We start from the raw sequence: 17,789 nt of genomic DNA, 5'->3' as shown, positions 1-17,789 counted from the left end.
CCGTACGAAGTCTTGTATGGAAGAAAGTGTAGATCGCCGCTCTATTGGGACGAAGTTGGCGAACTAAGAGTACTTGGACCTGATGCAGTTAAAGAAATGATTAAAATTTGTTCGACAAATTCGTGAAAAAAAAATCAAAGAAGCCCAGGACAGACAAAAGTCGTACGCGGATGTCCGACGAACCGACTTGTAATTTCAAGCTGGCGACAAAGCTTTCCTCAAAGTATCCCCGTCGAGAGGGATAACACGTTTTGGTGTTAAGGGAAAGTTGAAACCGCGATTTATCGGGCCTCATGAAATTCTAGAAGGAGTAGGACCCGTTGTTTACCGACTGGCGCTACCGCCAAGTCTCAGAAATGTGCACAGCGTCTTTCACATATCACAGTTGCAGAAATACGTGTTCGACCCAAAGCATGTGATTCATTACGAAGATGTTGCGTTGAATTCCGACTTGAGCTACGAGGAGAGACCCCAAACGTTCCTGGACAGAAAGGTTCAGAATTTGAGAAATAAATCGATAGCTAGCGTAAAAGTGTTGTGGAGAAACCACGGGTACGAAGAAGCCACGTAGGAACTTGAGGACAAGATGATGGAATTGTACCCGGAACACTTCTCATGAAGGTACCAAATTTCGGGACGAAATTTCTTTTAAGAGTGGTACGATGTAACGCCCCACTTTCGGAACCCTAATTTGCGAAGCATAAAATTTTTACATTTAATGCTTTTAATGCCGTGAAGTATGTGAATTAAATGATGAGTGAATTAATTGCATGTTTTCTGCTTGACCTAATTACGTTTTGGAATTTAGATTTGATTTGATTAGTCAAATCCGTTGAGCATATGACATGGTTGTTGAATAGTCAAAGATGTGGAACACATGACGTGGCCATTGAAATGTCAAAGTGTTGAGAATATGTGGTGGAAGTGAAAATGGTTGAAATTGTGACGTGGCTGTGTGAATAATCTATGCGGGGTGAAATATATTATGGCGAATTATTTCTTAAGGGATGAGTGAGATTAAATAGGAGCATCAGTATTCATTTGGCATTTTCGACGCCTATTATTATTGGAGAAGAAATCCTATTTTTCCTTGGATTTAATTAATTGCTTGGGATATTTATCCAAATTAAATCTGAAGTCCGATTATTCCTTATTCTCCCCATGAGAAAAACGACACATATGCCTGACACCATGGAGATTTCGAAATCCTCCTATTTATGGGAGGAGGAAATTATTCTTTATATATTTTGATCCCTTATTTATTCCCTGCCATGAATAAATATAAACATCATAGCAAATCTTACCATATCTAAGGAGATCTTGCCATATCCTATTTAAATTAGGATTTGAATTTAATTCCTTGTGGGAGAATATATATAAAAATCGCCTACTCACTTTTATTGGGAGGATTTATTATTTTCTGCTCTGTAGCATTTTATTCTACTCCGTGAAATATCAAATTAAATCATAGGCTAATTAAATAGCCTAGATTTCGAATTCCTCATATTTTCTCTCCTAATTCACGCCAACTTCCACTCCTCCATATCTTTTCAAATCTTTAATTTATTTAATTAAAGATTATATCTTGCACTCTATAAATAAGAGAGAAACCCTAAACCTAAATCACAAAATACACTCCTCCCACTCCCTTGAAATTCACGCCTCTCCTCTCCCCACTCTCTCCCAATTTTTCTTCTATTTTTATCCATAAATTCTTCATCTTTTGAGAAGAATTTAAGTTGAGGCCTCAAGAATTATTGAAGAATCAAGATTATACTTTGTTTCTACCGATTGCTTTTGATCAAGAAAGGTATAATTGAATTTCTTTTCCTCATCATCTCCATTGAAACCTTGATTTTGATTCCATCATGCATATAATAAGTGTAGAGATCGTAGATCTAATATTTAATCGGGTGGGATTGATGGTTGCATAAAAAAAGGATATGTATATGCATTTAGGTTGTTTATGAATGAACTTGTGGATGATTTATGGTGAATGCTATGTGAATATATGAGAACATGATGGTGAGATCTTTTTGAAGCATGATTATGTGTTGTAAGTATGAATATATATGTTGGGATGGATATTTGATAAACCCTAATTCGAAATTTTGAAGCATGACAACTGTGGTGTTCGGATAGTAGATTCCGACGTGTGTTTGACTGACCAAACGATCTTATTTTGGTGAGAAATTTTTAACTGAGTAAACTTCAAGGTGTCTTCTGTGTTGTGTGTGAATATCAGCCTTTTTGGTCGAAAGATGAATTTTTAATGAATTATTGAAGTCGACTGCGCAATTCTGTCAGAATATGTATTCTTGACCAGTGAGTTTCGTTTTTGATTTGACCGACCTAAACATTTGATTTTGATGTGAAATTTTAATTGGATGACCTTTGATGTGTATACTGGGTTGTGGCAAAATTTCAGCCCCAACGGAGGTCGGATGGATTTATAATGATTTTTACAAAACGACTGCGCTTTTCTACCAGATTTAAGTCATGCAAAGATAATCTATGTTGTTAAGCTTTGAATGATATACATGATGCATATGTGTGAAGAAACCCATTCTATGATGTAGTGATGTGTTGTGCGTTGATGGTGTGTTTCCTTATGTTGATAAAACGAATTGATAGGAAAAGGGAAACGTTGGGGGCATGCATGATTTTGAGTCGATAATTGAGACTGATTTATGATACACATAAATTTTAAAGGTGATAACTCGCACTCTCAGCGTGATAGCAAGGGGAAGAAAGTGCTTGAGATCTAAGTCGTCGAGGTGGGCTTTCTTTTAAATAAGGACCATGTCCTAAATATCTTATCGATGGGAATGCAAATATATTTATCATGCGGTATTTTGATTTTAAGGTGCCTATCTGATGTGGCTTTTGCCACTATTATTTAAATCGAATTCGGGTCCTCGTAGGGACGCAAACCCTACTTAGATTAGTGTACACCTATGGTAGACTGTGTGCTGGCGTACGGGCTGGCCGGTCTAGTGACTTGGTTTGTGGCCACATTCCAAGTCATGTATTGGCAGATATGGCTAACGTCTATGGGAAAATGACTGATTAGTCGACCTTTACAATGGGAAATGATTTTGAGTGCCTCGGGCCTTTCTAAAGATAAAACCCCGATGGTTACTTATGTATGGAATGATAAATAATACTTTTATTGAAAATGTTTTCGGCCTGAGTCCACTGAGTATTATTATAGTACTCAGCCCTGCATGTGTTTTCCTTATGTGCAGGTTGAGCGGCGACGAGCAGTTGGCGGTGTTGAGCAAATTAAATAAAATTATGAGACTGTCTTGAAACTCCGAGTGTTGTCGTGTCTTCACACATGACTTCACTTTTCTCTTGGATGCTTCCGCTAAAACATGATTACTCTTATCTCTGGGTTGATACTGAAACTATTGGATTCTTGTTAGGGATATTGAGACATGTTACGTTTTGGATTATTTTGAACCTTGCCATTTTGACCTAAAATATGATAGTCATTCTTCATTGGGTTTCATTGCTAAAGGGTGACCTTCTTTTCTTATACTTATTGTTCATTTATTTCCTTGGTCAAACCCCTTTTTATAAAACCCTAGCCATTTTCTTTGATTGCATTTAAGTCCTGTTAAGTCACGATCGCCGCATTTATTATACCCTAGAAGGGCGGTCGTGACATCTCTCTTCGTTCCTTCCACCCTGGGACCTATTTGTTGGAGATCTCTCTTCGTCCCTTCCACCCTGGGGCTACACGTCGTTGCTGGACAACAAGCTCTCCATCTAGTGGATTGTCTTCCTCAGTCACACTAGTCGGCGTTAGGTGGCGAAGCTGCCGACGATAAGGTGGTGAGCTCTTTCTTCTCTCCTAGCCCTACACCGCTTCTCCTCCAAGACCGTCACCTACCTAGGTTCTGGCGACCAGGCGGAGGCCCCCCGTACAACGCCCTGTGTGCCGCCGACAGCTTGCTAGCTCGTTGGCGAACACACCCCCGCTCCTTCCATCGGTCCCAACGCTGCCCTAGCCACCCTCTAGAACGGCCGGTTCTTCGGAGCAAGTTGAAGAAAGGGAGAGTTCAACTCCTCCCAATACCAAATTGAAGTTCTCTAAACTCGGTTTTTCGAGGTTTAAAGCTCAACAACGATGATACACTGTGACCAGAACCCCGCGTTAGGTGGGAGTCCTCAAACTAAAACACGAATTAGAGTTCCAACAACGGAACTAACGCCGGTCCAGCCACCTTGGAGTCCTAACCGACGAGAACTCAGTTTCTCTGGGAGTCAGTTTAAAGCTCCGGCCATCAACCTGACCCTGTGGCTCTAACCAGCACCCGAAAGCCTAAGGTGAGATCCCCTTGCCGATGGTGAAGAAAGGGTCACTAGCGTCCCATAGCCAGGTCTTGGTTAGAGTTATTTCGGGTCAAACCTGCTAGAATCATGAGCAATCCCGCAAACCGTTGGCGCTACCAGCCAACTAGCACTCCTAGGCGTAAAACGACAAACATGCAGCGCTGAACGACCCACCTTGTCGTGTTTCAGTGCTGCAGAGATCTGCTGGCGTGGTCAGTCAACGCTTGTGAAAGACATGGATAGCACAGGGGTGCAGACATGATGCAGTGCACCCAATTGGAGACCACAATCGATGGGGACTGCACGTGGGAATTAACCAGATCCCTTGCCTACTCACGCACCAAGTCAAGAGATGGACGTGGAGTAGACGCGCTTACCAACCCTGCGCCAACCTGGTCACGGACTTGCATCGGGGACCACACCCGTTGAACAAGAACGCCTCTGGATTTCCGATCGGATATGTATAAGGATATCCTTTATGTGATAAACAAATGCTGCTCGCGAGGCGTTGCTAACCACGCGGGCCACCAGCTAAGGTCCAATCAGTGCACCACTATGACAAGGGTTCGAGGACGCCTTGTAGTTACCACCACATCCCTCAGTGCAAAAACGGTCATGTGAACGGGGTCACGTGTTAGACGACACCTTTGCCCAAGGTCGACACAATTCTTCCCAACAGGCGCCGCAGTGGAAGTTTAGACCCACACTTGGGTTCCCCAGTTTGTATACCAACCACCAAGCCAACACCAATTCCACGATGGATGGTTAGGGTTAGGTTAAGACGCTGTTTAGTTGACCATGGGCATGTCTATGGCTTCTTCCGCACCAAGCCCTCGAGCTTTGGCGTGTGTGTTGGGCTTGCCCTTCGTGTAACACCTTTACTGCTTTCTTTTATAAATGGTTTATTTACCCACCAAAAAAAAGAGTTACCCTTACCCACTCTCTATTTTTGTCCAGGAAAAGTTTAAAGATTTTAACCCAAGGGATGTGGTCGAGTGTCATGGAGCTCATCCATCTTTAACTGAATAGTTAGCCTTGGGGTATGGAGCAACTTTAAATCCTTGGGCCAGCAGTCTCACCCATTGAGTTGCCTACAAATCAGTACGAGGATTAGTCACTGAGCCCGCCGGTGGATACTCTTGGTAATTACAAAAAAAAAATTAAAGATATTTTCTATAGCAACTTCAAAGTCCCAATCCCAGAGCTCCCTCCTTGTTGTTTTTTTCTCTCCAAAGTTAAACCCTCGCACTGAGTGTCTTCAAAAAGAAGTCTTAGCTTTTCTATTTCTCAAGGCTTTGTGTATGTATTTTAATTTGGGCCTTAGGGTGAGAGAGAGATTATTTTATTTAAGTAGTGTAATCGTGAATAAGAGTCATATTTTTCTATTTTGGTCTGTCCTCGTATAGGAGTCACAGTTCATTATTATTCCCTCCGTCCCAGCTTAAGTGAGACGTATTCCTTTTTGTTACGTCCCAACCTAAGTGAAACGTTTTCTTTTTTGGCAACAATCAACTCACTCATCTCTCCTACTTTATCTTCTCTCTTACTTTATCCTCTCTTTCTCTTTCTTACTTTATCATTTCTGTTATTTTTTTCTCTCTTTCTCTTTCTTACTTTACTCTCTCTCTCTTACTTTACTACTAATAACTTAATTCACTAAACACCACTACCTAAATTCTTGTGCCAAAATAGAAACGTCTCGCTTAGGCCGGGACGGATGGAGCACTATTAATAATAAAGAGGCCCCACATTTCACATTTCTTAAAACCTGTACCGGAAAGAAATGGAACTTCTATTCGCTGACAGGGGGAGTAACTTGTAAGGCATATGTAGTCAGGGGAGGGGGCAACTAATTTTTCCTTTTCTAAAATGTAGGGGGGAAGATTAGTGCAAATGTATATAAATTAAAATAATATTTTTGTTTTAAGCTCCAACTTATGTAAATTTCTAGTTCGATCATTGATCATATTAGATTAAAAGATGGGTAGTAATGGCATCCATCACACCAAAAAGGATGGCTGATGGTTTGGCGAATTTTTGATGGTGATGAATGCTGGAAAATACAGATCACGACACAGAGATTTACGTGGTTCGATTTACTGAGGTAAATCTACGTCCACGGGAAGAAAAGAGGGCAGAGTTGTATTGCTTGATCTGTTTTCTACAGCTTACAATACAGACTTGCTATTTGATCTTTGATCTCTAGAGAACTTAACCCTTTTCTATCTGATCTAAGTTCTATTTATACATTGAACTAAGATCGTGGCTTGCATCACCACTAATGATGGTTGTGGATGTCGTGGAGGTCATGGAGATCCTGCATGGGTCCACTACCTCTTTGTTTGGTCCGCTTATCCCGCATGAGATCCTGCATGATTTGACACCACTAAGTAGATCGTGTAGTGGTCATGAGATCCTGCATGGGTCCACTATCTCCCAGTTCGGTCGAATACTGAGACCGAACTGCTGAACTATTGCCGAGCAGCTTTTGCCGATCTGAGAGTAGAGCTTGATTGGTCGGCTTTTACCGAGCTGTAGGCTGGGGCCGAACTCTTTGGTAATGCCGAACTGATACTCTTCCTTGGGCTTTGGGCTTGTTTAGTACGTACCCCATCACTACCCCCCCCGAAAGGCGAAGTGAATCACTTCGGCGAAACGAGTCACTTCGGCATTCTGGATAAAGGTACGGGGGAGGCTGACGTCAGGGGACGTGCCTTGCGCGTGACTGCATTAAATGCGACAGTAAAATCCGGCCGTTGAATCCTAAAAAGGTGGGATTCGAAACGGTGCGATGATTTTGAAACTCTTTCTAAGCAACCAATTTTCGGCCTTTGTCGGTGATCTGCTGAAACTGATGACCGATAAAGCCGAGCAGGGTCCCGAAGTCATCCTGCCGCTGTACGGCCGAGAGATAGCAGCTCGGCTTCAGAGTCTGCCGGTGCTTGAGGAGCTTGCTTCGTCCTCGGTCCTGCTTTCTGCAGACCAAGTTCGTAGTTGCCGAGCTGACCGCGATGAGAATATGGAGGCTATCTTTGCCTCCATAGGGTCAGTTTCACCCGCTCCAATTTTCCATGGAGAGGGTGAGACCGAGCAGCATGAGCGGCAGACCGGCGATGAGCAGGCCGAGCAGGAGGCGCAGCAGATCGGCTACGGTGGCGCCGAGCAGGCTGGGGAGAGCAGGGAGGCCGAGGCTGAAGCTGAAGCAGACAAGGAGAAGGAAGCTGAACCTCACCGAGAAGGCGGAGACGAAGCTAGCGGAGTATGATTTCATCTTCCTTCTCTTAGTTTAGTTTCTTCCTTCTTGTAAAACGGCCTTGAAGCCCTTGTGTAGAAAAAATTTTTTCTTATGAATGAAAAAATTCTTCTTTCTGCTCTTGTGTCTTCGTATAGCCTTTCGTACTCTCTTACTCCTGTTGTGGTTCACTACCTGCTCGGTAAGCTGAAATGCCGAACTGACGTAGCTGCTTTGTATTCTTAACTCTCAAGGAGCTGGAGGTACTTCACTGGAAGCGGCTGTACTCTTCGGCTTTAGACGAAGCTGAGAAAAGAGCTATAGCTGACCAGATGAAGAATGACGAACTCTTGGCTCGTTCAATGAAGCTGGAGGCCGATAATAAGGACTTAGAGTCCGAAAAGAAGGATCTGGAGGCCGAGCTGAACACTGCCGTCGCTGAGAGGACTGCGTATGAGGATTTCATCTGCAGGCGTGGGGGAATGACCATCTCTGAAGTTCAGGAACGAGTTGACGAACTGTGGGAGGAATATCATGTACTCCGGAGGAACAATGCGCTGGAGAGCTCGGCTTGCCAACAAGTCGTGAAATCATTGCGGCGCTGGGCTTCTCGGTACGACATCATTCTTTCCCGGCGTCCCTCAATCGAGAGATTCCTTAGGCATTTCCCGTCAACAGATGGTCACACTCCAGCTCAAACCCCTGATTCACTTGCTCAAAACCTTACTCCAAGTCAGCAACGAACTCAGGAACAGCCGGAAACGTCAAGACAAGGACGGACTGAAGTTCGTAGAGGAGCTGTGATTATGAGTGAGCAAGATCAACAAATGCTTCGTGAAGAGACTCTTCGCCGCCGAGGTGCTAGAGCTTCCCGGGCTCAGGGAAGAGGTGGTAGGTCGATTAGAGCATCTCGTCGACCTGCTTATTCTTCAGCTGCCGAGAACGCCCGAACTCGGCTTCACGAGGATTTTGTGAATAGGTGGCTCAACTTTAGCAACCCCGGACAGTAGAATAGTCCTTTGTAATAGCGTAACGCCATTTTGTAGGGTAGCGGAGTTGTATGCCGAACAAGATTTGAAAAATGAAATTTTGTTTTCGCTTCTAACACTGTGTATTTACAGCTTAGCGAAAAAATTTCATCGTACTTGTCCTCGGTCTCTTGAAGTAAACTTCTTTGACCGGACTTGGTCCTTGGTCTTATGAAGTAAACTTCTTTGACCGGACTTGGTCCTTGGTCTGATGAAATAAACATCTTTGACCGGACTCGTCTTTGGTCTGATGAAATAAACATCTTTGACCGGACTCGTCTTTGGTCTGATGAAATAAACATCTTTGACCGGACTCGTCTTTGGTCTGATGAAATAAACATCTTTGACCGGACTCGTCTTTGGTCTGATGAAATAAACATCTTTGACCGGACTCGTCTTTGGTCTGATGAAATAAACATCTTTGACCGGACTCGTCTTTGGTCTGATGAAATAAACATCTTTGACCGGACTAAGCTTGTGTCCTAATTTGGCGAGTTTTATCGCTTGGATCGGACTTTCCCTTGTCCTAATTCGGCGAGTTTTATCGCGTGGATCGGACTTTCCCTTGTCCTAATTCAGGCAAGTTTTATCGCGTGAATCGGACTTTTGTTGCAGTTCGTTTCAGACGAAGTGCTTGATTCTTAAGCTGAATTGTGGTCTTGCATCCTCTTTAGAAGCTTGGACTTCACAATCGTTGGCTTATTGCAGTTCGTTTCAGACGAACTGCTTGTTTAAGCTGAATTGTGGTCTTGTATCCTCTTTAGAAGCTTGGACTTCACAATCGTTGGCTTATTGCAGTTCGTTTCAGACGAACTGCTTGTTTAAGCTGAATTGTGGTCTTGTATCCTCTTTAGAAGCTTTGACTCACAATCGTTGGCTTGTATATGTTCTAAGAAGGGGATCAGCCTTCGAAGAACAAGATACCTCAGTAACATTTGTAAGAGACGACACGCACATAGACAGACAAAACGCATATAGACAAATAAAAAGCACATAGAGACAAAAACGCACATAGCCTTAGGACCGAACTAGACACAAGACTGACAGACCGGACTGTCTCTTACAAATGGAACTTTTTGAGGTTGGAAACGTACCATGTTCGGGGTACTTGTGCTCCTGACACGTGAGTCAATTTGTAAGACCCTTTGCCGAGGACTTCTGACACCCGATATGGACCTTCCCATGTGGGTTCGAGTTCGCCCAGCTTTTCTGCTCGGCTTACTTCGTTGTTTCTCAAGACGAGATCTCCCACTTGAAATTGCAGCTTTTTCACCCTTTGGTTATAATACCGGGCTACTTGCTCCTTGTACTTGGCTGCTTTTATGCAGGCCAATTCTCTTCTTTCTTCGGCCAGATCTAGTTCGGCTCTCAGTCCGTCATCATTCATTTATGAGGAGAAATTTAGAGTTCGGGGACTGGGTATGCCGATCTCAACCGGAATCACGGCTTCAGTCCGTTTGCTTGTGGGTGGGAGACCGAGCTTTTAAACCTCTGCTCTATGACTTCAGAGACGATTTAGTCTTCCCGGCAGGGAGAGCGTCAATAGTTAGGATTACTCCATCATATTGCGGCTCGTTATCGTCTTCGGGATCCTGTTGCCTTTTCGGATCATGAGGAGCGCAGTTCGCACCTCCCTGCTTTTTGTTCTTTTTCGGCTGCTTGCTTTGGTATTTTTTTAACGTCCCTGCTTTCACAAGGGCATCAATACCTGCAGCCAAATGTCGGCACTCCTCGGTATCGTGACCGTAGTCTTGATGGAAGGAGCAATATTGATCCTGAGGTCGGCGCGCGGCCGATTTCGTCATCCGCCTTGGCTTTTCGAACATATCGGAATGTAGTTCGAAAATTTCCGCTCTCGACTTGTTCAATGGTACGAACTGAGCGGGCGGCTTCTCAGGATTGAGACGTGGTCCCAATCTGCCTTGTACCGGTGCCCTTTGAATTCTTTCAAAAGGAGTTCGGCGAGGAAGCCTCTGATCGCTATGATCGGGCTTCTTTTCGTCTCCTCTAGATGAGCTGTCTAAAGACCGTTTTCGACGGTCTGCCTCATCGGCACGGGAGAACTGGTCCGCAATGTCCCACATCTCTTGAGCTGTTTGCGGACTGCATTCCACGAGCTTTCTGTAGAGAGCTCCGGGCAGGATTCCATTTTGGAACGCCGAAATGACAAGTAGATCATTGAGATCATCTACTTGTAGGCATTCCTTGTGGAATCTCGTCATAAAGTCGCTGATCTTTTCGTCACGACCTTGACGTATAGAAAGCAGCTGAGCCGAAGTGCTTCGGGCTTCCGCTTTCTGAAAGAACCTCCTGTGGAAAGCATCCATTAGATCTCGGTAAGATCTAATGCTGCCTTGGGGGAGGCTATCGAACCACCTTCTCGCGTTCCCGATAAGCAGCTCGGGGAACAGCTTGCACATATGGACCTCATTGAGACCTTGGTTCGCCATATTATACTGATAGCGTCCCAGGAAGTCATGAGGATCCACCAACCCGTCATAAGTCATCGACGGAGTTCGGTAGTTCTGTGGAAGGGGAGTTCGGGTGATATCGTCCGAGAACGGAGTCTTCAATGCTCCGTACATGGCGAACCCGACATCTCTTCGGTATGGAGGAGATGGAGATCTCCTGTGATTCCGGTACCGAGGAGGAACAGGAACATGTCGGGGTTGAGGATTCTTCTTCCTGGAAGACACGGCACTACTGCGGTAGTGACTTTCATGTCTTGATGAGGAAGGAGAATCCACCGTTTTCGTCTTCGGCTGTTGGCTCTTTTGCAGGAAGGCTAAGAACTCATCCTGCTTCTCAGCCAAGAACAGCTTGACAGCCTCATTCAAATCAGGCTGCTGGGAAGACTCGGTGTGTGGACCTTTTGAGCGGCTTGTTCCTTCATCGTGAAAACTGGAAGTAGCTGTCTCCCGAGGCTGTCTTCCGGACCTGCGGGCTGGACTAGCTTCCTCATGGTTTTCATGAACGGTATTACGGGTAGTGTGTGATCTGGTATGCATTTTTTTTTTGGGTGGAAAAAGGGTCAAAAATTCGCTTTATCACAAATTTGGTTCTCTGTTTCCCACAGACGGCGCCAGTGATGGTTTGGCGAATTTTTGATGGTGATGAATGCTGGAAAATACAGATCACGACACAGAGATTTACGTGGTTCGATTTACTGAGGTAAATCTACGTCCACGGGAAGAAAAGAGGGCAGAGTTGTATTGCTTGATCTGTTTTCTACAGCTTACAATACAGACTTGCTATTTGATCTTTGATCTCTAGAGAACTTAACCCTTTTCTATCTGATCTAAGTTCTATTTATACATTGAACTAAGATCGTGGCTTGCATCACCACTAATGATGGTTGTGGATGTCGTGGAGGTCATGGAGATCGTGCATGGGTCCACTACCTCTTTGTTTGGTCCGCTTATCCCGCATGAGATCCTGCATGATTTGACACCACTAAGTAGATCGTGTAGTGGTCATGAGATCCTGCATGGGTCCACTATCTCCCAGTTCGGTCGAATACTGAGACCGAACTGCTGAACTATTGCCGAGCAGCTTTTGCCGATCTGAGAGTAGAGCTTGATTGGTCGGCTTTTACCGAGCTGTAGGCTGGGGCCGAACTCTTTGGTAATGCCGAACTGATACTCTTCCTTGGACTTTGGGCTTGTTTAGTACGTACCCCATCAATGGCCTACTGCATAATTTGATCATCAATTACAGAGTCCATATACATACAATTACTGCATACATATAGGGGCCTAAACCCATACATATACTGCTGATATACAAGCCTTCAATAACATCATTCTAGTCCCTATCCCATTAATTCAAATTTTGTTTCTCCAATGCCGGGCACAAATATGCTTGTCATGCCCCTTCTGGGAAACTCGTGAGGAAATCGAGCCTTTCAACCCTTTTAAGGATAATCTGGGAGGCGTGAAAAACTTGTTCAAGGGCCAGGCCAAGTATGATCCCAACGAGTTTTTTCAATACACTTAAGAGAAACACCTCATCTATGCACCCCATGATCGAAATCTTTAATGGAGGTTTGCAATACAAAAAGGTAACTACATCGAACTATGTAACACATATTGATAGCAAAACTCATAAATAGTAGATACGCGTAGATATGCATAAACAAATTCAACTCCTATTAAGCACTTCAATGCAATGGATGTATGCAAACGACTACTTCAGAATTAACCAAGCAATTAGACCCTTCTCGACTTTAAGTAATAATAAAGAGGCTATTTACCTGGGGCAATTAATTGCAACTATGATCGAGATGAATGTGAAAGTAAGCCACATGAAATGGGGAGAAGAAGGATACGATGGGAATGTCGAGATCCTAATCTCAAGAAATGAAATCTGAATAGAATTCAATATTGTTCATTGTAGAATCAAAATATATGCCGTTCCTGAAATGATTTTTTAAATGGTCAAAAAATGTCCTACACTTTTCCAAATTAACATTATTTCAGAAAAAGAAGGGGTATAATAGAAATTTTGCAAGAAATGAAAACCAACGATTTTTGCAAGAAATGAATTACGCTAATTTTGAGTGAATAGTGCAGGCCGGCGGCACTCATTCCTCGGGCCGCGCATAATTTGTTCAATGAAAGGTAAATACTATGTTTTATCCCGAATTAGAGCATCATTTCTTGTCATTTATGGGAAGGTGAAGGGTTAAACTTGTCTAATGAAATTTTAGTCAATTTTGAAATCAAACGCACAAAATGACGAAACATTTCATTAGGTAAACAAGATCTCAAACCAACGAATAAAACGCTGAATAAATTTAAACCAAACATGACAAATCCCACTCATACAATCTTTGCCAAACTTAATCTGTCAAGAAATCAGTAAACTATGGCGGAACGGATAGTTAAATTTGTTTTATAAAATTGCATATGCTATTCTAATTAATTAATTAAAGTATCAAACAAATACATACTCTTACATTATTCGTTTTTCATTTGTAACGGACCCATTTCCAGATAGAAAACCAATAATCCAAGTATTATATTCGGAGAGGAGAGGAAAGGATTCTCTCTACTTGTTGAGAGCGATATCTGATGGATCGGCGCAGCCAATCCACCACCACTAACTCCGCCGCGGATGCTGGATCACTTCACTGCATAGTCAAGCTCGGTGAGATGAATTTTTTCATGTGGATACTCTTATAAACTTAGCTGCTATGGTTAGTTGATTCATCAACCTCAATCTAAACTTTTCGATCTGTTGAATTCGAGCATATCTGTGCTACTAACTCGGTTGAGATTAATTCGTTAGATGACTACGGCACTCCAATTTCACTTTGTTTGAAGGATGACTAAGGTTTCGAGTAGCTGCGAATTAATCTAATGAACACTACTGTTTCAGTTAAAACATTGAATATAACTTAAATCGTCGGCCGATTCACAAAAATGAGTGTCTACTGATTCATAAAGGTTTTATTCAGTTGTCCATCTTTACGTGCATTTGAATAGTACTCCCTCCGTCCCGGCCTAATTGAGACGTTTCTATTTTTGTACGGGGAATTTAGATGGTAGTAGTGTTTAATTAATTAAATTATTAAAGTAAGACATAGAACGAAGTAAGAAAGAGAAAGGAAGAATAGAGTATGAGAGAATATAAAGTAAGAGAGATAAGAGGATAAAGTAGGAGAAAAGAGTGAGTTAATTATTGCCAAAAGAGGAAACGCTTCACTTAGGTTGAGACGTACTACCAAATAGGAAAGCGTCTCACTTAGGCTGAGACGGAGGGAGTACTAGTTTTCCAATTATACTCGTTTAGTTGATGCAATGTTAATTTTTTTGGCACACAGGGGGTTCTGCAATTACCTGTAAAAATGAGTTGGAGACAATCAATGAGGGTAATCTTAGCATAGTTTCATCACAACTGAAGCAAGGAATGATTTCGGAGCCATGTCACGGTATGGATTGGAGCAGGAGGCCTGGATCGACGGATATCCAAACTGTAGTTGATAAATTTGATGATAAACTAGAATCACAATGCAAACGACTTATAGTTGTCCATGGCGCAGGTTCACATTTTGAGCTTGCTTTTTCATACTTTTTGATTGAATATGAATATTTTCTTTGAATTGTAGTATATCATTTCCAGGGGGTTAATATGGGTGAAGAATGCAATCACCTTGAGTAAAGTATATGAGTGTTTTTGTTGTTATTTTTAATTGATCTGTCTTGTTCCTCTGGTTGAATTGAATTGGAGACATGAGACTGCTTCTCCAGGTTCTTTTGGCCACTTTCAAGCAAGCAGATCGGGAGTTCATAAGGGTGGACTAAACAAACCTCTTGTCAAGGCTGGTTTTGTTGCAACAAGGATATCAGTATGACATATTGCCTGTCATTTTTCTACTTTGTCTTGTTCAGATTTTTCCTGTTCTGGCCTTGTCTTGTTCCAATTTTTGTGGGAGTGAGAATGATGAAAACATGATGCATTGACATATTATCTGCTCTTAGAGGATACTATGATGAACTGGCTGTGGTTCTTTCCTTTTTTGTGTTGTTCATAATTTTGTCTTATTCTTAATCTCATATTTTCTTCTATTTTCAGGTCACTACCCTTAATCTTGAAATTGTCAGAGCACTAGCAAAAGGTATGAATTGCTTGTGGTCTTCTTAAAAAACATTTGGACCACTATTTTTTTCAATCTATGGTGAATAATTGATCTAGTAGGCATATTATCATACTATTGAATAGGCTGGCCCTTTTTTTCAAGCTCCTCCTATGTTTGCTATTTTGACATTCTGTGTATTGATCTCCTACAGAAGGTATTCCTTCTATAGGAATGTCTCCATTTTCATGTGGCTGGTCAACTTGCGAAAGAATTGTAAGTCATCCAACAATTACCAAGTTTATCAATTTATTTTTTCACCGTGGCTTTGAAATTGACCCCTTTAACATTCACAGATTGCTATGGCAGATACCTCAACAGTGGTTAAAGCGTTAGACGCTGGATTTGTACCTGTGAGTTTTAATCATTACTAGTGCATATGGAATTGCTATGAAGAACTTATGAATGTCCAGCTTCAAACTGTCCGAATTCTGCTCTGTGGCCATTGTTTGGTACACTCCCTTGATCTGAGGTGAAATCTAGAACTTATGGCTACTTAATAATGTTTCAGGTTTTGCACGGCGATGCTGTTCTGGATACTTCACTGGTTTGATATTACTCTATATTCTGGAGTCAAGTTTCTGGATGTTGAGACGCATCTGCCAATTCAATTCTAATCTTTGACAGGGTTGCACTATATTAAGCGGAGACGTAATTATAAGTCATCTGGCAGAACACTTGAGACCTGACTACGTTGTGTTTCTTGTATCCACTGCTGATCAATGGTTCTCTGATTGCTATTATCTATGATTTATCCCGGTAACACAATCACATTAGACTAGATCGAACTCATATCTTTCTTTATGGCCAAGATATATCTATGAACATGTCAATTCTAGTGTGGGTTGTGCCCAACTTCAAACTGGTCATTACCTCTCTTATATTTGGATTCTGGACCTATAAGAGGATATAAGCACTCGGATATAGACACGCCAGTATGGTGACACTTTCATTAGTTGTCTTTTTTCCATTTCGTCTTTGGATATGAAAGCAAAATCTTGGATCTGTTTAGAAATATTTAGGGGGTAGGTTTTCAATATCAAATGTGATTAAATCGACATATATGTTTATCCTATACACTAGTCACTTTTAGACGGATGTTTCTGGGGTGTATGACCGCCCACCAACAGAACTGGGTGCAGTGCTTCTGAGGGAAATTGGTGAGTCTGATTGTAGTGCCATAACTCATGCTGGGTCGAGTACCTGCTCATGTTAGCTTCACCCACTCTCATATTGCAGCTGTGCACGAAGATGGGAGCTGGTCGGTGCTGCAACCTAATCTGCAAGACGAAGGTCAGTGAAGAAATATAAATGAAACTGTAACTTAGTCCTAATAGATGCCAAACAATAAACCTCTCTAGTATGAATCCTTGCAACTTTAGATAAAACTTACAAGAAATGACTTTGTTTTTTTAACTCAAGCAATATATTTTCGACAGTTGAAATAACAGTAGCAGCACATGATACAACTGGAGGCATGTTCACCAAAATAACAGAAGCTGCTATGATTGCCAAATTGGGGATCGATGTCTACATAGTGAAGGTAATTTACTCAAACCAGTGTTTGGTTTTCTTATATTTCATTTTCCTTGTATATTACAAACCAACATGCTTCCCGGTCCGATCACACAGGCAGCAACGGAGCACTCAGCAAGGGCTCTAAAAGGACCACTCCCAGGTAATATACCCGATGACTGGCTTGGGACAGTCATCCGTCTCGCCCACTAGATTAGAAACAAAAAAATGGCCATCGCATCATCAAAGCGTGTTACTTGAATCTTTGCTTGTTAAAACCATTTTATATTGATGTGAATCTTCCATCTTCGCATTCTCTGAAGCCATCTTCCGATACATGTTCTTAGGAATTCAAAATAAAAACAAAGAGTTTTATACCAACAAAAAGTGGAAATTGGGTCTAAACACCTATGTTCTGCCTCCGTACATCATTCCACTCGACCAAGTGACTGGTCGGTAAACACCCCACTCAGGTGAGTGCATTGTTCTGGGTCTTCCGGACGCGAGACACAACCAAGAGGATCGTCATTAAGCCCCACTCGATCAAGTGAGTGGTTTACCAACCACACACTGGCAAGTGCATTGTTTAAGCCTCACTAGATCAAGTGCAATGTTTCTACCAACCCCACTTAAAGCAGGTGCATTGTTCTGCGTCCTCACATGCGAGACGCAGTGAAGTGATTGATAACTAATCCCTACTCTATCGAGTGCAACTTGCGCATGCCACTCGTTGAATGAGATGTTTGACCCACTCGTCATCTATATCATTTCCTTGTCCCTGACCCTCAATGGGTGTTAAGAGGTAACGAGATGCTCAATAATGATCGCCGTAGATTAATCATTGAAGAAACTCATGTACGAACCCAACTCCCATAGAGAATCCTATAATAACATATGGGGCTTCTAAATTTTATTTTAGAAGTGTTCACACGTACAATACACAAACAAAAAACATCCCATTTCTTTAATGTAAAAAACCATTTGTACACTCACTCTATGAAATCAACACAGCCCAGCACTTTTGCATCTATTAGTT

General features: G+C 42.4%; 1 protein-coding gene across 2 annotated transcripts; it reads left to right on the top strand.

Annotated features, from left to right (window-relative positions):
• The first annotated feature begins 13,454 nt into the window (after positions 1-13,454).
• On the top strand, positions 13,455-17,721 carry LOC121768346 (isopentenyl phosphate kinase). 2 transcript variants are annotated; one of them, XM_042164820.1, is made up of 13 exons: positions 13,455-13,749; positions 14,426-14,644; positions 14,853-14,950; positions 15,178-15,220; positions 15,393-15,454; positions 15,535-15,591; positions 15,750-15,785; positions 15,866-15,943; positions 16,332-16,398; positions 16,478-16,531; positions 16,678-16,781; positions 16,871-16,916; positions 17,101-17,721. In XM_042164820.1, exons 1-13 carry the CDS (start codon positions 13,674-13,676, stop codon positions 17,211-17,213), a joined length of 1,053 nt encoding a protein of 350 aa, XP_042020754.1. In that variant the 5' UTR covers positions 13,455-13,673; the 3' UTR covers positions 17,214-17,721. The 2 variants fall into 2 exon arrangements, with proteins under 2 accessions (XP_042020754.1, XP_042020755.1); XM_042164821.1 differs by lacking the exon at positions 17,101-17,721 and having other exon boundaries at positions 13,461-13,749; positions 16,871-17,075.
• The last annotated feature ends 68 nt before the right edge of the window (positions 17,722-17,789 follow it).

This window comes from Salvia splendens, chromosome 15 (genome assembly GCF_004379255.2).
Source record: "Salvia splendens isolate huo1 chromosome 15, SspV2, whole genome shotgun sequence".
Lineage (NCBI taxonomy): Eukaryota > Viridiplantae > Streptophyta > Magnoliopsida > Lamiales > Lamiaceae > Salvia > Salvia splendens.
The sequence above is the reverse complement of the archived record's forward strand: the minus strand, read 5'-3'. Positions and strand labels throughout refer to the sequence as shown.

Coding starts and splice junctions, on each gene's coding strand:
- LOC121768346 (XM_042164820.1), top strand. CDS start 13,674: ATGGATCGGCGCAGCCAATCCACCACCACTAACTCCGCCGCGGATGCT. Junction 15,455..15,534: donor GGTCAACTTGCGAAAGAATT/GTAAGTCATCCA, acceptor TAACATTCACAG/ATTGCTATGGCAGATACCTC. Junction 16,782..16,870: donor TCGATGTCTACATAGTGAAG/GTAATTTACTCA, acceptor CCGATCACACAG/GCAGCAACGGAGCACTCAGC.